The following is a 21533-nucleotide window of genomic DNA, read 5'->3' on the forward strand; positions in this document are numbered from 1 at the left end:
CCAGCATCGCCCAGCTGAGCTTGGCCATGGAGGCAGCTGGCATCAACTCTGGATGTAAAGAGCTGAGGCCAGGGTTTCCTGGGGCCTCCAGCACTAAGAACAGACAGAGGGACCTTCTGCATCCTCGCCCTCTGGATCTCCTCCAGCCACTTCTTATTCGGGAAGCTAGGGTATGTTGAAATAACACAGATTTAAATGCAGGTGGAATTTACTTTAGATTTGGAGACAAAGGGGGAATGTGACATTCCCAAAGTGACACCAGGAGCCAGTGACCTCCTGACCCTGGGCAGGGCCTTCTGTCAGCTGTCCAAGGGTGGGTCTCCTTTGGCAAAAAGATAGAAAATAATGGAACCAGTCCAGACCTGTTCGGGCAGCAGAACTGAGAACATGAGAAAACTTAGGTGTTCCCCCAGATTGAGGGCTGGGCCTGGGGGCTGAAATGGGCAGGTCCAGGGTGTGAGGAGTTGAAGGGATTCTTTTCGTGCAGCCTTTGAGATTTTTCTTTTTTCTTTTTTGGCCACATCACTTGCGGGATCCTTTTTCCCCAACCAGGGATCAAACCCGCGCCTTCCACAGTGAAAGCACGGGGTCCTAACCACTGGACTGCCGGGGAACCCCTAGTCTTTGAGATTTTTAATGAGCTCATAATCATCTACTACTTGTGTCACTGAATTTCTATGGAAAACGATCATGGAGACAATGGCACTGACTTTGGGCTGCTGTGAGATCAGAGCGCCACGTCTGACACATTACGTACACCCAGAATGACACAGCAGTGAACTGTAGCACTCACACGGCCCGCCAGGATTTGCCATTAGTCATGCGATGTCTTTAATCCTTCCGGGAAGGTATGCTGATATAACGTCCCCATTTTACGGATGAGAAACTGTGATAGAGGGAGGTTAGTAACTCGCCTGACCAAGGTCACACAGCTTCTCGAGGTCAGCGCAGGATTTGAACCCAGGTGGCCACACTTGGCAGGTGGAAAAGGAGAAGGAGGGAAGGGAGGGGGAAGTTTATCCTCCGTCCCTCTCAGGTTCTCGCTCCCTCCAGTCTAAGGTTTTCTCCCCCTCTCTGGTCATCTCCCTTCTCTACCCCTCAAGGCTGAAGTCCAGTGACCCGTGGGGCGGAGGGCGCCCCCAGGTGGAAGTCGCGTGTGAGCCACGGAGGGAGCTGGAGGGTTGGAGCGTGGGAGCGAATGGGGGTGAGGCCCTTCCGGGGTCCTACCAGGATATGGAAGGGTGGGCATCATAGTGGGGCTCACTCCTTCATTTCTTAAACACTTTTTTATTTTTTTTGGCCCCACTGAGCAGCATGCGGGATCTTAGTTCCCCAGCCAGGGATGGAACCCTTGCCCCCTTCAATGGAAGTGTGGAGTCTTAACCACTGGACTGACAGGGAAGTCCCACTCCTTCATTTCTTCATCACAGCCCAGAGCAACCACTCTGTCACAGGCAAGTTGCCGGGTAGGGTTGGAGCAAAACAGTCCTCCTGAACTGAGGTAGGAGAGGAAAGAAACAATCCAAAGCAACAGATATTTATGTGACCCTGAGCAGGTAACCTTGGCTTTCTTCTGCCCCAATTTCTTCATCTGATGTAGATGGTATACCAGCTCCTCCCTCAAAGCATTAATAGGGGATAATAGGATTCATGCCTTTTCTAGGAGGATCCCAGGGAGATTCTTTAACCCAGCCTGGGGTGGGAGATGAGGGGTCTGGGCTATTTACTGAGGCTTTAAAGCCCAAGGATTCAGAGGTGAACCAAAAACCCAGCCCCTGCTTTTAGGGCTCACCACAATGTTCTGTGCAGGCCAGGGAGCAGAGTAGCCCCATTATCACATTCGATGGTGACTATATCCCTGGGAGGTAGGTAAATTATGAGCCCGATTTACAGATAGGGAAAACCGAGAGGTGGAAATAACTTGCTAGAGTTACACAGAGAGCTGCGGCAGTGGCAAGGCAGAGACTTGAATTCAGATAATTCCTGTTGTCAAAAGTTTCCAAACTGCAGGCTCCAGCCCTTCAAAGCTCACACTTGGGCCTCCAGCCCATCTCCCCAAACTTTTCCTGTTCCTTTTGAACGCTAAACCATTCAGCTTTCCACTCCACACCCTCCCACCCCACAATCTCCCACCCGCCAACCCCTCACACAGCCCCACCACCCCCATCCCCACCTCACCTCCACCAACTGGCTAAACCACATACTTTCATCAACCAAGGCAGTTCTTCCCCTAAGAGAATTCCAAAGTCAGATGCTGAGACTGTACACTTCCATCCCACTTAACATCTGTGTCTTACTGGCCAGGTGTTGCAGGGTGAGGAAGATGGACCCTGTCCCTGCCCTGGATGCTGTACAGCTCTGGGCTTGGGGCACAACCAGCATCAGAAATGATCAAAGATGGACAATTTAAAGACCCTCTGGCTTCAAGTGGAAGGTGGATGGGAGTCTGCAGGCCTGGATGCCAGGAGCTCTAGGAGGAAACTAGGTTGGACCCAAAGGGAAGATAGGAGGGGGCAGACTGAAACCAAATGTTGCAGGCAGAAGAAACCAGACCCCCATGACTCAGGCATTTGAAATGAGGAAATTCTTAACCAAGAGAAAGATACGGGTGCTTTCTGTAAGAGAAATGGAAACATTGTGTCAGAGCCATTCCACGAAATACCTCCCAGAAGTTGAAACAAATGAACCAGAGCTGCATGTGCTGGATATGACTGATCCCGAAAACCAAGAAAAAAGGCCAGTTGCAAAAAGATATGTGTATGCTATGTGCCGCCTTGTGTATCAAGTTCTTAAACCTGCAAAAGAATACTTTCCCCAAAATTGTGTTGGATGCACACATACGTAGTAAAAGAATAAAAAGATATGTCAGAATATTAACAGTAAGAGAGTGGCTTCCCTGGGGAAGGGAGGGAGTGGGGCGGGGCGGGGGGAGGAATATGACATCTGGGAGGGGACACAGGAGACCCCAACTCAGTCCGGAATATTTTCTTCCTCTAAAGAAATAAATGGTAATAAGTGTTAAGATATAATAAAGATAAGTGTGCAGACACAACTAATTATGACAATTCCTCAAAACCTGTCCTGTCTCTGTATTTGAAATAATTATTTCTAAAACAGAAAGGGAGGGTAGGTGGAACCAGATAATAATCAGATACACTTGTAAATGGAGGGGAGGGAGCAAGAATCTTCACAGGAAAGACCTGCAATTTTATTTTTCTCAGCCTATGGCTGCCTTCCTGATGTGAATTTATGGGGGCAGTGCCTTACTTTTTTTTTAACTCCCCTCCCCCACTACAGTATGATACATAGAAGGTATCAGGAAAAGAGAGGATGGGGTGAGAGTGTTACTGAACCCAACTTGGGTTCACTCGCCCACCATGTAACAAAGCCAGTCTACTGATACCAGGTTGTGGTGAAGGAAAGTATAGCATTTATTGTAGGGTGCCAAGCAGGGAGAATGGGCAGCTCATGCTCAAAAGACCCAAACTTCCCAATGACGTTCAGGGAAGGCTTTTTAAAGGTAACATTTGGGTGAGGTTGCAGTTTGTGGACTTTCTTCTGATTGGTTGATGGGGAGGTAACAGGATGATGTTTCAGGAATCTTAATCGTCACCCTTGTGGTTCCAACCAATCTGGGATCTACTTGCTTGTGGTCCATGTAGTCACCATCCTCCACCTGGGTGGGGTGGAGGATCTTAGTTTCTGCAGAACAGCTCAAAGATTGTATTAGATTGCTGTGTATACCAGCTGAGGAGGAATTAGGGCTCTGTTTTATCAGTGAAACCAATGAACCATTGTTTAAGCCATCGTTACTTTTCTTGCTCAACTGCTCCTCCTTTGCTTCTGCATTCCCTCACTTCCCTAATTAGTAACTGTATAAGTCTGTTCTTTGGAACTCAGAGAAGGCCTAGGAGACAAAAGCCTTTTTCTAAAAACAAGAAAATGGGGACACAAAAGGGTTTTTGTACCCAAGAAGGCCCCACAGGATCCTGCTCCCTCCTGCTGAGGGGAACAGGGCTGGGACAAGAAAGGGAATACAGTTTTGGATAGAGAAGTTAATCATAAACTCAGCAGGGGAATGTGGTTTTAGGGGGATTTGGTTTCAAGAGCATGGGATGAAGTGGTGAGTGAGAGGTTATATGAGGGGGTGGATGAGGGGATGGATGAGAGATGGGATAAGGGATGGGATGGGGGACAGCAGTAGAAGACCAAACAACATTGCTGCCTGTGGTCTGTGACATAGTCAAGTCCCTCATGTTACTCACAGCCAAGGATGCTCTTGGAATCTGGGGAAGCTCTAAGCCCAGGGTAGCAGGAAGGAAGCAAGACTCAACTGAAACTTCCCCTTTGCCCAGTTCTGGGTGCTGGGTGGGGTAGATTTGCAGGAGGGAAGGCAAAGAAACTAAGATAAGCAGAGCTGGGAAAAGAACATTAGCGGGAAGGCATAGGCCAGAGAGCAGATGGCCATGGCTCCTCCCCAGATAGCAAGTCAGGTTCTGGAACTGTAAGGTTAGGAGGATCTCAAGCAAAATAAACGCCCAACAATTTCCAGAACACACCCACCACTCAGCCTGCTGGAACCCTGGGGTTGGCAGCCCCCAGAGCGGTCTTAAAAAATCCATCATAAGACTTCCCTGGTGGCGCCCGGGGAAAACAGGTGGATAAGAATCTGCCTGCCAATGCAGGGCACGTGGGTTCAAGCCCTGGTCCGGGAAGATCCCACATGCTGCGGAGCAACTAAGCCCGTCGGCCACAACCATTGATCCTGCATTCCAAAGCCCATGTGCCACAACTACTGAGCCTGCATGCTGCGACTACTGAAGCCCACGTGCCTAGAGCCCATGCTCCACAACAAGAGAAGCCACCGCAAGGAGAAGCCCGTGCACCACAACGAAGAGTAGCCCCCACTCGCCACAACTAGAGAAAGCCCGCGCACAGCAACGAAGACCCAATGCAGCCAAATAAATAAATAAATTTTTTAATCTTAAAAAAAAATCCATCATAGGAGGCTAAATTTAAAGTCACCCAGAATTCCCTGGCAGTCCAGTGGTTAGGACTCCGCACTTTCACTGCCAGGGCCCAGGTTTGATCCCTGGTCTAGGAACTAAGATCCCACAAGCCACACAGCATGGCCAAAATATTAATAAAATAAATAAATTAAAAGTCACCCAGGTCCTCACCCAGTCCAGAATCTTTGGTGGGGGGCGGGGCGGCATTGATCAGTACAGTGGTGGGAGTGGGGGAATTGACGGGAGAGGTCAGGAGGGAGGTTTCTGGGATGATGGTAACTCTCTGTATCCTTATAGGAGTTTGGGTCACACGGAGAATGTACCTATGTGTCGAAATTTGTGCATTTCATCGTGTGTAAATTTACCCGGGAGGTGGCAAGGAATGACCTGTACACCAATGTTAACTCTAGCAAATGATATGCATGCTGATGTGTTTAGGAGTGAAGGGTACTGGTGTCTGCAACTATCTGTGTTTATTTTTAGGTTTTTTTTGGCTGCGCTGGGTCTTCGTTGCTGTGCATGGGCTCTCTCTAGTTGCGGTGAGCGGGGGCTACCCTTTGTTGCAGTGTGCGGGCTTCTCATTGCGGTGGCTTCCCTTGTTGCAGAGCACGGGCTCTATACTGGCAGGCTCAGTAGTTGTGGCGCGCGGGCCCAGCCACTCCGCAGCACGTGGGATCTTCCTGGATCAGGGCTCGAACCCGTGTCCCCTGCATTGGCAGGCAAATTCTTAACCACTGCCCCACCAGGAGAGCCCTGCAACTGTCTTTGAAACACATCAAAAAAAAAAAAAAAAAGATGAATTGAGACAAGATTAATAGATACATAACAAAGCAAGGATAGTTCAAATGTTATTGGTGGAAGCTAGATGGTGAATATATAGGTGTCTGGTATGTTTTAAAGGTTTCCTAATAAAATGTTAAATGAAAATGCAAAGCAAACCAAGTAACTTCCTGCTAGAAACCCTTCAACTGCTTCCCTTTGCACTAGAAATAAAATGCCAAATCTTTTCCACAACGTCCCTGCTGACCTCAATAGCATCATCGCCTGCATTCAATCTTTGAGGCAACAGATATTTATTGAGCATCTACTGTGTGCCAGGCACTGCTCTAGATGCTGGGGCTACAGCATGGATCTGACATTGTAACCATCTTCTGCCTCAACAAGCCCACTCCCCTGGCAGGCCTTTGCACTTCCTGAAATTATCTTAGTTTACAAGTTCATTTGCATGGGGACAAGTGCTCTGAGAGGGCAAGGTCCTTCTCTCTATTACAACTAGACCTCAATAACAATTAATTGGAAGAATATTAGCTTTGCATTTATTTAATGCTTGTTATATATGCACCTGGCCCTGTTTTAAGTTATGTACACACGTACCTAGCTTTTTTTTGGCCTCACGGCTTGTGGGATTTTAATTCCCGGACCAGGGATTGAACCCGGGTCCTCGGCAGTTAGAGCCCGGAGTCCTAACAACTGGACAGCCAAGGAATTCCCACACATAACTATTTAATTCTGAAACAGATCCCCATTCTTAAAGAAGAATTAACAGAGAAGCTAGGCTGTGAACTCAAGTGGTCTGGCTTCAGACATCATGTTTCTAACCACTATACTATACTGCTAAGTGAATGAATGATTTAGTCAATCATTCAGACCGGTCTGAATTCAAACCCCAACTGTGCCGCTTTGTTAGCTGTGTGGCCTAAGACTCTGAACCTCAGATCCTTTATTGGTTTTCTGTTTGTTAATTAATTAATTGTTATTGAAGTATGGTTGATTTACGATGTCGTGTTAGTATGTCGTGTTAGTTTCAGGTACAGCACAGTGAGTCAGCTATACATACATATATATGTTCTTTTTTAAAATTGATTTATTTTTGGCTGCGCTGGGTCTTCATTGCTGTGCCGGGGCTTTCCTTAGTTGTGGCGAGCGGGAGCTACTCTTCGTTGTGGTGCGCGGGCTTCTCATTGCGGTGGCTTCTCTTGTTGCGGAGTACGGGCTATAGGCGGGCGGGCTTCAGCAGTTGTGGCACGCGGGCTCAGTAGTTGCGGCTCGTGGGCCCCAGAGCGCCGGGTGGCCCACGGGCTTTGTTGCTCCGTGGCATGTGGGATCTTCCCACACCAGGGCTCCAACTGTGTCCCCTGCATTGGCAGGCGGATTCTTAACCACTGCGCCAGCAGGGAAGTCCCAGATATATATTCCTTTTCAGGTTCTTTTCCATTACAGGTTATTACAGGCTATCAAGTATAGTTCCCTGGGCTGTACAGTAAGTCCTTGTGGGTTAGCTATTTTATGTATGGTTCAAGGTCACGTCCCTCCTAGTTCGTGGTGAAGATGTAAGGTGTTGGAGGCAATTGGCTTAAAGACCCCACACACGCACGCACACGCGAATGCACACCGGATAACAGTGAGGAGGGAGGTAGGAGTCGGGGAGGGCGGTGCGGGGTCACCGCCAGGCACGGGGTGTGGCCTCCTGGTGGCGGCCAAAGTCTCTGGTTTCTAGGATCTCCCCGCCTGCCCACGCCCTACCTGTGGCGCAAAGAGCTGTCTCCGCCCCCTCGAACCTGGGTGACCAGGGAGACTAGCGTTCGAGTGTGTCCTGGACACCAGGCGGCGGCGGTGGTCTGGGAGAAAGAAATCCGGCGGCGGGGAGACAATCCTGCCCGGAGGCAGGGGGAAAGGCTAGCTGCCCCGCCTCCCTCCGCCAGATTTCTTCGGGGAAGGAGCCGCCCGGCACCCGCCCCCAACTGGCCCAGCCGCGTGGAGCGTCTGGGAGCCCGAGAAGCAGCCTACCTGCCGAGATGGAGGCGGCGGGCACCTGGGCGCTGCTGCTGCTGCTGGCGCTGCTGCTGCTGGCGCTGGCGCTGCCCGGGACCCGGATGCGAGGCCACCTGCCCCCTGGGCCCACGCCGCTGCCGCTGCTGGGGAACCTCCTGCAGCTCCGGCCTGGGGCGCTGTACTTGGGGCTCTTACGGGTGAGGGGGCGCGCCGACGCCCTGGCTAGGAGGGGGTGGGAGGGTACCAGGGCCAGGAGAGGGAGGGGACCCCAGGAAGACGAACTACGCAGCGAGGCCCTTAGGTATCCTAGGGGATGCGGTTGAAGGGTCCCAGGGCAGAGCTGAGGGAGTTGGGGGAGTCGCAGGGAGAGGGGGTGGGGCACCCGGGCTAGGAGGAGCAGAATCCTGCCCCCCGAATCCTGGAGACGGCGTGAGAGCTGGAAAGCAGGCTCCAGGGGCCAGGGGTCCCGGGTTAGAGAGACTGGCAGAATCCTGGGAAGGTTGGGAGGGGGGAGGGGGGCAGGGAACCAAAGGTGAGAGAGACGAGTCGTCAAGCGGAAGAGAAACTGATGGTGTGATGGTGGTGGCTTGACCCAGAGGGAGAGGTAGAGGGGAGATACACGTGAGTATCCTGAGGAGGGGGCAGAGAATAAAAAAGAGAGGGTGTCCCCGGGGGAGTTGGAGGCAGAGGCTGGAGGATTCCAGGAATTTGTCTGCGGAGACCGATGGGGCTGGGGGGCTGGGGGAGGGGGGGATAGGCGGAGCTCAGCTGGGAGGGAGGGAGCTGGAAGTTCGTGGGACAGAGAAAGGAAGGAGAGAGAGACAGGAGGCTGAGGCAGTCTCCAAACTTTTGGCGGGGGGTGGGGGTGGGGGCGGGGGGGTAGTGTAAAGAGGCCAGAGGTTCCCCATTCCGGTGTCTTCCAGACATTGCAAGGAGGGGGTAGCGAGCATGGCACGAGTGCTCCGTGGTAACTGCTCCAGCATTTGAGGGTTTAGCAGTGGTTGAAAGGGGTAGTTGGGTTTTTTTTTTTTTTTTCGGGGATGGGGAGATGAGGGATTATGGGAGTCCACAGCTGCAGCTGCCCATTTTTGCTGCTATAGGTCTGTGCTGTGGGAGCAGGGGTGGGTTCTGGGTTGTCCCAGTGTCAGAAGTTAGGGCTCTGCAGGGGGTAAGGGAATGGGGACCAGAGAGTGTGTTGGGTAAGGGAGTTTGAGGAAGGAGGACTCTTGTGGGGGAGGGGGGTGACATGCTGGGAGCTTGGTGCAAAACAAGAACTGAATCTTCCAAAGGGACTGCTTCAGTTTGGGGCGAGGCAGGAAGGGCTTCTCTTAGGTGTCTCATCCAGCGACAGGGGCCAGGATGGACCCGAGACTTTAAAAGGCAGTAGACTTCCCCACGTCACTCACCCCTTCTCGGTCCCTGCTCCCAGCTGAGTAAGAAGTATGGACCAGTGTTCACTGTGTACCTGGGACCCTGGCGGCGCGTGGTGGTCCTGGTTGGGCGTGAGGCTGTGCAGGAGGCCCTGAGAGGTCAGGCCGAGGCGTTCAGCGGACGGGGTTCGGTGGCAACACTGGACGGAACCTTTGATGGCCATGGTGAGTCAAAAGGGGAGCTGGAGCCTGCCGGGTCCTTCACTCAGAACCTGCCACCACTTACTCGTACGTGACCTTCCATGCAGTTCAGTGTCTCTGGGCCTCTCTTTTCCCATCTAAAATGGGATGATGACAGTGCCTATTGCATAGGATTGTACTGAGGATAGCACGAAGTAAGCACTCATTAGTTACCTGGTTGTAGTAGTGTTATTAATGTTCCAGGCGAAGCCCCAGGGCTGGGAGGAAGAGGGAGAGCATGTGAGGCACTGGGAATCAGTGGGCAAACACTCAAAATGTACAAACTATTCTCTGTTAAGACTGAAAGCTGGAAGCCGGTGCTGGGCGCTCCAGGGAACACAGCCTTGAATAAACAGCCTCAGTCCTGCTCCCAGAGCGCATGGGCCAGGAAGAAACAGACCTGTCACTAGACAGTGACAGTCCAGAGAGGAATTGGAGGAGGCGCCTGGCCCAGCCTGTCGGGTGGAGGTTGTCCAGGACGTCTTCCTAAAAGACGGGGTGTCTGAGCTGAGACTCATAGGATGAGTGGGAAGGGTGTTCCAGGCAGAGAGACCAGCACGTACAAAAGCATGGAGGCGAGGGAAGAAGCATTCACTCATCAGCTGACAAATTTTCATTACACCTGGCTTGGTACTGGGGACACAGAGGTGACAGATGTGGTGACGTGTCTTACTGTGGGACATGTGGGCTTTGCAATAAGACAGTGGAGGGAGAGACTAGATTTCTAAAGTGAGAGGTACAGCCTTAAGAGCAGGACACAGGGGACCTTTACTGGCTAGAGGGGCAGAGGGATTTGGAGAGGAGAATGGGAGGAATCAGAGAAGGCTTCCTGGCGGAGGTGACATTTGAACTGAGACCTGGAGGCTGAGTGCAGTCAGTTCAGTGAGGATGAAGAGGTGAGTGATCCAGGAAGAGGGAACAGCCGGGGCAAAGGCCTAGAGGGGGCATCCTGGCACTTTTGAGGAAGTGAGAAAAGCCCAGTGCAATTGAATTAGCAGCAAAGCTGGAGACGTCTTCAGAGCCTGATCGCGCAGAGCCCGAGTCAAGCCAGAGTCTGGACTTTGGGTTTTTCTGGGAAAGGGTAGAGTCAGAGTTAGAAAGGTCCTCTGGTTGCTGTGTGGGAGCCCAGCAAGGGGACTGGGCTGGACCAGGGCTGGGGCTGTTGAGTGGGGGAGGGGAGGTGGTTGGGAGAGGAATGCAGGGCTCTAGCCAGGGGATGGGATGTTGATGAGAAAGAGAGATGCTGAGGCCAGTTTGGGACACAGTGGAGGGATGGGTGGGCAGGGGACATCCAGGAGGAGGCGCCCAGAAGGCCGTTATAGACTGGCATTCTACAAGTAGAAACAGCTCAGACCAGGGAAGGGACTGTCCGGGCCTCTTGGATAAGGAGGAAAACAGTGCAATTCCATCCTCCTCCCTCCCTTTTCAACCTCCAGTTGGCATGGGGCATGGGACCCAATAATACTCCATAAATGTTGGTATCGATGGATGGATGGATGGATAGAAGGGTGGGAGGGAGGGAGAAAGAGGAAAGAGGGAGGAATGGTAAATGGATGGGTGGGTGAATAGAGGAATAAAAAGATGGATAGCCAGCGGGAAGGAAGAAATCTTCACTCACGCTGGTGAATCACAGAACACAAGGAGCCTGGATAATCCCAGATACCAACTCCTCAGGAGGAGGTCACCCTCCGATGCAAGGTTAGGCAATTATTGAGCACCTCGTGGGCCCTCCTTCTTGCGCTAGGCTCACGTGGACTCAGGACAGGGCACCTCACTGGGAGGAAGGGAGGAATCCTGGGGAACAGGGGAGGGCTGGTCCCTCCTTGAGTCTAGCCTTCTGTGCAGGGGTTTTCTTCTCTAATGGGGAGCGGTGGAGGCAGCTGAGGAAGTTCACCACGCTGGCCCTGCGGGACTTGGGCATGGGGAAACGAGAAGGTGAGGAGCTGATCCAGGCGGAGGCCCAGTGTCTGGTGGAGGCGCTCCGGAGGACCAAAGGTCAGCAGGGTGCCCGAGTGTGGTAGGGCCTTCCCTCTCGGACTGGGCTGGGGACTCCAATCATTCCAACTCTCTCCTCCTCCACCTTCTGCCTCTATCCTGCTGTCTCCCTGAGGGTCTCTGTGTCCCTCGTACTGTCACGTCACTCTTCCTGCCTCTCCTCTTTTTTTTTTTTGACTGTGCAGCATGTGGGATCTTAGTTCCCCCACCAGGGATCAAACCCGCGCCCCCTGCATTGGAAGTGCGGAGTCTTAACCACTGGACCACCACGGAAGTCCCTATTTTTCTGTTTTTCTCTCCTGTAAGTCTGCCTCTGTCTTTCTCTGTCTCTCTCCGTGTCTAACTCTCTCTTTCCCTGTCTGTCTCTGTCTCACTCTTTCTGCCTGTCTCTTTCCTTTCGGGTCTGGCCCCCACTCCATCTTCGTGGACAGGCTCCGCCCTACGTCAGCGCCCCTCTGCCCATCTCCATCACAACCCCCCTCCCTGTCCCCTCCTCCCCAGGATGGCCTTTTGACCCCTCACTGCTGCTGGCCCAGGCCACCTCCAACATCATCTGCTCCCTCGTCTTCCGCCTCCGCTTCCCCTATGATGACAAGGAGTTCCAGGCGTTGGTCCAGGCAGCTAGTGGCATCGTCGTGGGGGTCAGCTCCCCGTGGGCCCAGGTAAGGGGGTGGGATCCCTCTCTCTCCAAAGGCTCCTGCCCACCTCTTTCAGGTAACCCCAGAGCGCCCTGTCCACCCACCCCTCTGCCCTGGTGCAAGGCCAGGCCCCTGTGAAAACGGCTGCCCGTCCCCCGGCAGACCTACGAGATGTTCTCACGGCTCCTGCAGCACCTCCCGGGCCCCTACACACAGCTCCTCGGCCAAGTGTGCACTGTGGCTGCCTTCGCCACCCAGCAGATACAGCGGCACCAGAGGACCCTGGACGCCTCAGGCCCTGCACGCGACGTGGTGGATGCCTTCTTGCTGAAGATGGCAAAGGTGGGAGAAGCTTAGGGTTGGGGGCCTCCTGGCCAGCCCCTACACCCAGGTATAGCTGGGGCACTCTGTCACCCTCCTTCTTTCTCTCTGCACGTCGCTCTGTGAATGTGTGTCTGAGTCACTTGCATCTCTCCTTTTTCTCCTCCCTCCAACCTCAGCCCCCCGCCCAGGCCTCATGCCCAGTGACCTGCCACCGGCAATCCCCACCATGACTTCCCCCAACCCACCCAGGAAAGTTCCTATGAATTACAATCATTTACTTATGAAACCTTGCACTGTCTAATTAGACTAATAAAGTTCGCTTTATTAGTTATGTGAGAACAATTATCATATGAGAAAATTAGAATTAAGATGATCCCTGTGGAAATAACTCGTTTTGAATTGTACATACTTTGCAATTATGGGAGATATTCAGGGCCACATCCTTTGAATAAATGTTCACGGAGAGAGAGATTTTTTTTCTTAACTCTGTGGCCCTTTTTTTGGGGGGGGGGCTACCATGTGGCTTGTGGGATCTCAGTTCCCAACCAGAGATTGAACCTGGGCCCTCGGCAGTGAAAGCACAGAGACCTACCACTGGACAGCCAGAGAATTCCCGAATTTTTTTTTTATACATTTATTTATTTTTATTTATTTATTTTTGGCTGCGTTGGGTCTTCGTTGCTGCGCGTGGGCTTTCTCTAGTTGCAGCGAGTGGAGGCTACTCTTCATTGCGGTGCTTTGGCTTCTCATTGCGGGGGCTTCTCTTGTGGAGCACAGGCTCTAGGCGCGTGGGCTTCATTAATTGTGGCACACGGGCTCAGTAGTTGTGGCTCGCGGGCTCTAGAGAGCAGGCTCAGTAGTTGTGGCGCATGGGCTTAGTTGCTCCATGGCACGTGGGATCTTCCCGGACCAAGGCTCGAACCCGTGTCCCCTGCATTGGCAGGCGGATTCTTAACCACTGTGCCACCAGGGAAGTCCCCTGAATTTTTTTAATTTTTATTTTTTTTTACTGAAGTATAGTTGATTTATAATGTTTCAAATATACAGCAGAGTAATTCGGTTATATATATATATATATATATATATATATATATATATATGAAACTGAATCATATATATATTCTTTTTCAGATTCTTTTCAATTATAGGTTATTGTAAGACATTAAATATAGTTCCCTGTGCTATACAGTAGGTTCTTGTTTATCTATTTTATATATAGTAGTGTGTATCTGTTAATCTCAAATATAATTAAATCTTTTTAATTTAAGAAATGACGAAAAAAAAAAAAAAAAAAAGAAATGACGGAGTGACTGGGCCCGTGAGCCATGGCCACTGAGCCTGCGCGTCCAGAGCCTGTGCTCCGCAACGGGAGAGGCCACAACAGTGAGAGGCCCGCATACCGCAAAAAAAAAAAAAAAAAAAAAAAAAAAAAGAAATGAAAGGGAATGGGAATTCCCTGGCGGTCCAGTGGTTAGGACTCCGTACTTCCACTGCAGGAGGCCCGGGTTCGATCCCTGGTCAGGAAGCTAGGATCCCACAAGCCGTGTGGCATGGCCAAAAAAAAATTTTTTTTTAATTTAATTATAGTAAAATACACATAACACAAAATTTACCAACTTAGCCATTTTCAAGTGTCTAGTTCAGTGGTGTTAGATATTCACATGACCACCATCCATGTCCAGAACACTTTCAACTTGCAAAACTGAAATTCTATACCCATTAAACAACAGATCCCCATCCTTCCCTCCCCCAGCCCTCAGCCCCCACCCTCCTACTTCCTTAATCCATGAATTTGCCTACTCTAGGGACCTCACATAAGTGGGATCACACAGTATTTGTCCTTCTGTGGCTTATCTCACTTAGCATAATGTGGTCAAGTTTCATTCACACTGCAGCGTGTGACAAGATTTCCCTCCTTTTTAAGGCTGAATCATTTTCCACTGGGTGGATATGGCGCATTCATCTATCAGTGGACACCTGGGGTTGCTTTCACATTTTGGCTATTATGAATAATGCTGCTATGAACATAGGTGTACAAATGTTCTTCAAGATCCTGCTTTCTACGCTTCTGGATAAATCCCCAGAAGTGGAACTGCTGGATCACATGGTAAATCTATTTTACTTTTTTGAGGAATCGCTGTACCACTTGCCGTAACAGCTGCACCCTTTTATATACCCCCTTGGTGACAGGGGTTCCGGTTTCTCCGTGTCTCCACCAACACTTGTCATTTTCTGTTTGTTTGTTCGTTTTATAATGGCCACTCTCTTTCATTTTTATTTTTTGTTTTGTTTTGTTTTTGTTTTTGTTTTGCGGTACGCGGGCCTCTCACTGTCGTGGCCTCTCCCGCTGCGGAGCACAGGCTCTGGACGCGCAGGCTCAGCGGCCATGGCTCACGGGCCCAGCCGCTCCACGGCATGTGGGATCTTCCCAGACCGGGGCACGAACCCGTGTCCCCTGCATCGGCAGGCGGACTCTCAACCACTGCGCCACCAGGGAAGCCCCTCTCTTTTATTTTTAAAACATTTCACCCCGAGAGAACTAATATCAAAAGCCCACTTCCCAACTTTCTCACACATTTATTTAAACTCCCTGACAAAGTTATAACTTGCTGTGCTGCACCCCCAAACCTGGCTGTGCTGGGTCTCTACTCCCAGCAGCCTGTGTTCTCTGAGCCCCTCTGCCTGGTTTCCCCCAGGAGAAGCAAGACCCTAACACAGAATTCACGGACAAGAACTTGCTGATGACGGTCATTTATCTGTTGTTCGCCGGGACGGTGACAGTCAGCAACACGATTCGCTACACTCTCCTGCTCCTGCTGAAATATCCTCAGGTCCAAGGTAGGAAGCTTCTCTACCAGCCAGGCCCTGGGAACAGGAGGGAGGGCTCGAGAGGAAGGATGTTTAGGGGAGTGGACAGCCTGAGCCAGAGCCTGGAGGCGAGAATGAGCGGGCATCCAGTGCGTCTGAAAAGCAAGAAGCGTGCGGACTGCCGGCTGCAGTGAGAGGTCTAGTAAAATGAGAAATGAGGCAGGAGGCGTCTCCGGCCTTGCCGCCTTGGTGGTACATTGTGCACCTAATCCTGAGCCGTGGGGAGCCATGGAAGGTCGTTGAGCAGGGGAGGGCAGGGACAAATGAGCATTTTAGAAAAATCCTTTGGTCTGTCATGAAGAGGTAAGTTGTAGGGTCTGAAAGAGGATGCCAGGAGCCCAGGGCAGAGGACAAGGTAGGGACCTAGGCCGGAGAGAACAAACAGGGCTGGGCCAAGCTGTGGGGAGGAGAGAGGGGTCCAAGTAGGCAGGTGGTGGAGAATGACAAGGGAGGGAGGCATCCAGGGACAGACCCGGGGCTCTGGCCAGGGGACCGGGGGACCATGAGGCCATCCTGAGATGGGGACAGAAGGGATAAGGAGCTATTTCAGGGGAGATGCTGAAGCCATTTGGGGACAATTTGAGTGTGAGGGACCTGGAACCACTGGGGGGGACATCCAGAAGGCCACGAGACACCTGCATCAGGACTGGAGATAAGAAACAAATTGGGGTTATCAGGGCACAGGCGAGACCTGAAGCTGTGTTAGTGAGGGAGGGTAAGTGGGTGAGGCAGGGCTGGGAATGTGCCCCAAGGAACTCCAGCATTTCAGGGTCACGCAGCTGCGTCCAGTGCTGTCGAGCCAGTGGGGTGGGCTGACCTGGAAGATGGGACCTGGGTGCCTTTGTGGAATCAAGGAGTCAGCTGCTATTTCAGCTCACTAGGCCTCTGTCCTTATCTGGGACATGGGGCTAGATTATGTTCCCCCACCTCACAGGATTGCTATGGGAATTGAAAGAGGAGAGATGTGGGCTTCCCTGGTGGCGCAGTGGTTGAGAGTCCGCCTGCCGATGCAGGGGACACGGGTTCGTGCCCCGGTCCGGGAAGATCCCACATGCCATGGAGCGGCTGGGCCCATGAGCCATGGCCGCTGGGCCTGCGCATCCGGAGCCTGTGCTCCGCAACAGGAGAGGCCGCAATAGTGAGAGGCCCGCGTACCATTAAAAAAAAAAAAAGAGGAGAGATGTGATGCCCACCACACGGGATGTGTGGGACCCGGTCTGCAGAGGGCTGGAGGACTCTTCCTCCCTGCCCGCCAGCCTCACCCCTAACCACAGCTGCTCAGGAAGATGGAGCGTCTGGGAACTCCCTGGCGGTCCAGTGGCTGGGACTCCGCACTTTCACTGCCGAGGGCCCGGGTTCAATCCCTGCTTGGGGAACTAAGATCCGTGTGGCACGGCCAAATAAATAAATAAATAAACCTTAAAAAATAAAGAAGATGGGGCGTCGGAGGGGAGGATCGTAGGGCCCCGCCCCACCTTTGACCTCCAACTCTCCTCTTCTTGGGCGCAGAGCGAGTGCAGGCGGAGCTGATGCGGGAGCTGGGGCCCGGCCAGGTGCCAAGCCTGGGGGACCGAGCCCGCCTCCCCTACACGGATGCGGTTCTGCATGAGGCGCAGCGGCTGCTGGCACTTGTACCCATGGGAGTGCCCCGAGCCCTCGTCAAGACCACCCGCTTCCGGGGGTACACCCTGCCCCAGGTGGGTGTGCGGGTCAGCCAGGCCCAGCAGCTGTCTCTGTCTCGGGCCTGAGGGCTGAGTCCGTTGCTATCTTTGTCTCTTTTTCTGAATCTTGGTCAGTTTGTCTCTGCATCTTCTTCCTCTTTCTCTCTCCTCTCTGGCTGACATCTTCCTTTCTTTTTCTGTGCCCGTCTCTGCATCTCTCTTTGTTTCTTTCTGTGTACATTTTTCTTGCCTTTTGACTCTGTCTCTGAGCCTCGGTTTCCCCCATGTGTCCGATGGATCCTAATTCTACCTCCTTCCAATCGTGGTGGGGACAATCAGATAACGTGACAGGCAGGGAAGCAATATGAGAACTGAGGGCCGACAGAGGCCCTCACCCTCCACCCGGCTGCAAACACGATCAGGCTCTCCCTCCTTCCCAACACACACACACACACACACACACGCACGCACACACACGCACACACACACACACACACACACACACACACACTCTCTCTCTCACACACACTCTTTCTCTCTCTCTCTCTCTCTCTCTCTCTCAGTTCCTGCCCCTTCATTCCAGAGCAACTCAGAACCAGCACCACCAGGGGGCGACCTCTCCCTGGAAACCGAAGGTGCCTTCCGGGCAACCTGCTCCCTCCTTGAGCTTCATTGTAGAATCCAGTTCATAGCAGTTAGAATCCAGTCCTGCTGTTTTCTAGCTGAGACCTTGGGCAAATCACTTCACCCTCTGAACCTCCATCTACTCCTCTTCTTTTTTTTTTTCTTTTAAATTAATTAATTAATTTATATATTTTTGGCTGCGTTGGGTCTCCGTTGCACACAGGCTTTCTCTAGTTGCGGCGAGCGCGGGCTACACTTTGTTGCCGTGCGCGGGCTTCTCATTGCGGTGGCTTCTCTTGTTGTGGAGCCCGGGCTCTAGGCGCACGGGCTTCAGTAGTTGTGGCACGCAGGCTCAGTAGTTGTGGCTCACGGGCTCTAGAGCGCAGACTCAGTAGTTGTGGTGCACGGGCTTAGCTGCTCCGCGGCATGTGGGATCTTCCCGGACCGGGGCACGATCCCGTGTCGCCTGCATCGGCAGGCGGACTCTGAACCACTGCGCCACCAGGGAAGCCCCAAACAGGTGGATTCTTAACCACTGTGCCACCGGAGAAGTCCCTCCTCTTCTAAATTGGGAGTAATAATAGTATCATCTTGGGATTGTAAGGAATCTGTGAAATGATGCTTGTAAAACACCGAATGAACTCTTTGTGCCGGGGGTGGGGCTCCTATGTACACCACAGCAGCGACTATTGCTAAAGCAATGACTCTTGCAACTACAGCAACTACTGATAACGATCATAGCAATAACAGGCATCTGTGATCGAGGATCTGCTCTGTGCCAGGTATTATTCTAAATGCTTTACATGTATTACCTTATTTAATCTTCAGAGCAGCACTACATCATTATCACATCATTATCGTCATTATCACACCCATTTTACAAATGAGGAAACTGAGGCCTTGAAAGGTTAGAAGACTTGGCAAGCTCTCCCAGCCTCCAAGCGGTAGGGGCAGGATCTGAACCCAGAGCCTGTGCTTTAGCAGTGGTTAAACACTGCTATCTGCCTTTCTCTTATTTTAACAACATTAGCCTGACCTTTTCCTGAAGCCTCACTCACCTTCCCAACTCGAAGCCCCATTAGCCAGAATCCCTAACAAAGGAGACCCCTCGCCCTCTCCTCGTACTCCCTACCTTCCTTCACCCTCCACCACAGCCCTGGGAACATGGGGACTCTGATCTCAGCGGAAGGGGCTGCCCCTCTCCCCAAACCTGGGTGGGGGAAGCCTTCACGGGCAGCCCCCATCCACCCACCCTTCACCTCCAGAAGATCATAGTGGCAGAAAGCTGGACTCTTAGCCAAGTGCCTTAGGACAGCCACAGCTGAATCACAACATAGCCCCAAAGTTTAAAAACAAACATAAAAATAACAAGCTCTGCCACGTCCAAATGTTGCTTTGGGCAAGTTGCTTACGTTCTCTGGGCCTCTGTTTTCCCACTTTTTGTTTGTTTTGGCTGTACCACGCGACTTGCAGGATCTTAGTTCCCTGACCAGGGATCGAACCCATGTCCCCTATAGTGGGAGCACGGAGTCTTAACCACTGGACCACCAGGGAAGTCCTCCATCTTTTTTCTTTTTTCTTTTTTTTTTAATATTCCACACTGTTGCATCAGCGTTAGCCCTATCCTTTAATCCATTTGTACCACCGAGTTACAGACCTGACTGTTCCTAGCACCTGTTTAACCCGTGGACAGTTATCTTCCCCGCCTTATAAGCAGCCTCTAAGACATTATCTTTCGTTGGTTTGGTTTTTTAAATATTTTATTTATTTATTTATTTGGTTGTGCCGGGTCTTAGTTGCGGCAAGAGGGCTCCTTAGTTGTGGCATGCGAACTCTTAGTTGTGGCATGCATGTGGGATCTAGTTCCCCGGCCAAGGATCGAACCCTGAGTCCCCTGCATTGGGAGCGCGGAGTCTTAGGCCACTGGACCACCAGGGAAGTCCCTCCCCCATCTTTAAAATGGGATCATATTACTAACTGTTCCCTAGACTTGTTAAAAAGATTTAGTGAGCTTGTGTGTACGTTTGTGAGTGTGTGAGTATAATACATGTACCTGTTACATATGAGGCGATACGTATGTAGTGCTTAATAAAGTGCCTGACACATAACAAGCCCTCGATAAACATTGATGCCGCTATGTTTCGTGAACCCGTTTCCCCAACACACCAGACTCTTGTGCTCTGCCCTCGAGGACCGAAGGCCTGCCGGGTGAGGGATGTTTGTAGTTTTGTTATGATCTCCCCTCAGGGCACGGAGGTCTTCCCCCTCCTTGGTTCCATCCTGCATGACCCTGAGGTCTTCAAACAGCCCGAGGAGTTCAACCCAGGACGATTCCTGGATGCAGACGGAAAGTTCAAAAAGCACGAGGCCTTCCTGCCCTTCTCCTTAGGTATCTGCTGGGTCCGCCCCTGTCTACCCACTGGTCCTCCCACAGGCCTGGGTGTGAGGATGGTTGGCACAGCGCCATCTGTCTCCCCTCCAGGTAAGCGTGTCTGCCTCGGGGAGGGCCTGGCTCGGACCGAGCTCTTCCTCCTGTTCACCGCCATCCTGCAGGCCTTCTCGCTGGGGAACCCGTGCCCACCGGGTGCCCTGAGCCTCCAGCCAGCCGTCAGTGGCCTTTTCAACATCCCCCAAGCCTTCCAGCTGCAATTCCGGCCCCGCTGACCTCCACCCCACCCCACCGTGTGGACCAGATGAAGAAGGGAAACTTGGGAGGTAGTAGCCTTGGCGGTTGCCATGGACATGGCTGTGTCTCCTGAGCCACACGCCTACACCACAGGCAGCCACCTTCGCACACCTGTAGCTGTTTTCTAGAGTCGGTCACACATATATTCAGCCTACACATCCACAGGGTCATCAGACCACGCAACCACACACCCAGACACACCCACGAGGGCCACAAGGCAACTCGGCCACGCAGCTTTCTACTGACAAATTTAGTCCATCTGGAATCACAACCACATGCCCGGATAACCCACCAACTCATACACAGCACAGCTCCCCCGGACCCACAACCCACGCGTGGGGATTCAGCTGCCGCCTTCACAAGCCATGGAAACAGCCACAGTGTGTGCAGCCCACGTGCCCTCTTAACTCATCAGACTTACCAGGGCCACCATCTCTGGGAGCCTAGAGCAGAGAACATGCCCCATGCCACCTCATGTCACCACACAAAGACCATCTCTGTCCTCAGCCCTCAGGTGACCGTACCGCTCTCCAGGCATAAGACTGTCGTCATCCACATGCCCCCAACCACTGAACCACACAGCCAGCCCATGTGGGACACCCGCCCGCCTCCGGGGTATCTTCCCGCTAAGATATACGACTCCTGCGGAGGCCCAGCCCTGGCCTCCTCCGCACCTTCAGCCCTCAAGGGCACCCCTTTCCAGGCAGCCTGATCCCCCAAATGCTCCCAAATACAGACACACCCCAGTGTGCAATTGTGCACAAACCTGGGGACAAAGTAAACTTGGACATACGTGGAAACTCAGATCAGGGGAACACACCACACACACACACATGCACACGCACACGCACACACACACACACACGCCAGCTTATATAACCATGTTGAAAACCTCCCCTGCTCCCCCCACCCGCCTCCAGTTAGACCCAGTGGATGGAGCCAGATTCCAACTCCCCGTTGCAGGGAAGAGGCCAGGTCTGACGTCCTTGTGACTCGAAGGTCCCCGTTTTGCAATAAAAGTTTGTCTCTGGCCCAGGGCAGGGCCTAGTATGTGTGTGACAGTGTCCATCATTGTGAGTAAGGAGTGGGGATGGAGGGGGTCCACCCCTCCCTGGAGGCTAGGCGGGAACCGAAAAACATGGCCCCCGCCTACCCTGGCTGTTGACATCAGTAGCAGATGTGGAGGTGGCAGGACGGGGAGGGGGGGGCGTGCGGGGCGGGGGGAGCTGTCCTGGGCCTCACTTCCGGTGAAGCTGATGTTGGGGGGTGGGCAGAACTGCAGGGCTAGGGCAGGGGGTGGGAGGCTTGCGGGTAGGAGAGTTGGGGGCCTCAGTTAGGGAAAACCC

The 21533-nt window shown here is 52.4% G+C and overlaps 1 protein-coding gene and 1 long non-coding RNA gene across 4 annotated transcripts in view; one reads left to right on the forward strand and one right to left on the reverse strand.

Moving 5' to 3' along the window:
* The window catches only part of LOC141277152 (uncharacterized), a 35636-nt gene extending 27731 nt beyond the window's left edge, over positions 1–7905 (reverse strand). Inside the window, exon 1 of the long non-coding RNA XR_012327999.1 lies at positions 7797–7905. This is a non-coding gene — a long non-coding RNA (uncharacterized lncRNA). The remainder of the gene's footprint in view (positions 1–7796) is intronic.
* Positions 7554–21237, forward strand: CYP2S1 (cytochrome P450 family 2 subfamily S member 1). Of its 3 annotated transcripts, XM_033844659.2 has the most exons (10): positions 7558–7978; positions 9211–9376; positions 11237–11386; positions 11888–12048; positions 12187–12366; positions 14273–14455; positions 15045–15186; positions 16726–16913; positions 19749–19890; positions 19984–21237. In XM_033844659.2, exons 1-10 carry the CDS (start codon positions 7805–7807, stop codon positions 20163–20165), a joined length of 1668 nt encoding a protein of 555 aa, XP_033700550.1. In that variant the 5' UTR covers positions 7558–7804; the 3' UTR covers positions 20166–21237. The 3 variants fall into 3 exon arrangements, 2 of the variants coding, with proteins under 2 accessions (XP_033700550.1, XP_033700551.1); XR_004523279.2 differs by lacking the exon at positions 16726–16913 and having other exon boundaries at positions 7554–7978; positions 19984–20099; XM_033844660.2 differs by lacking the exon at positions 14273–14455 and having other exon boundaries at positions 7562–7978.
* Positions 21238–21533: the final 296 nt, after the last annotated feature.

The sequence above is a fragment of the Tursiops truncatus genome, chromosome 19 (assembly GCF_011762595.2).
Source record: "Tursiops truncatus isolate mTurTru1 chromosome 19, mTurTru1.mat.Y, whole genome shotgun sequence".
In the NCBI taxonomy this organism is placed as follows: Eukaryota; Metazoa; Chordata; class Mammalia; order Artiodactyla; family Delphinidae; genus Tursiops; species Tursiops truncatus.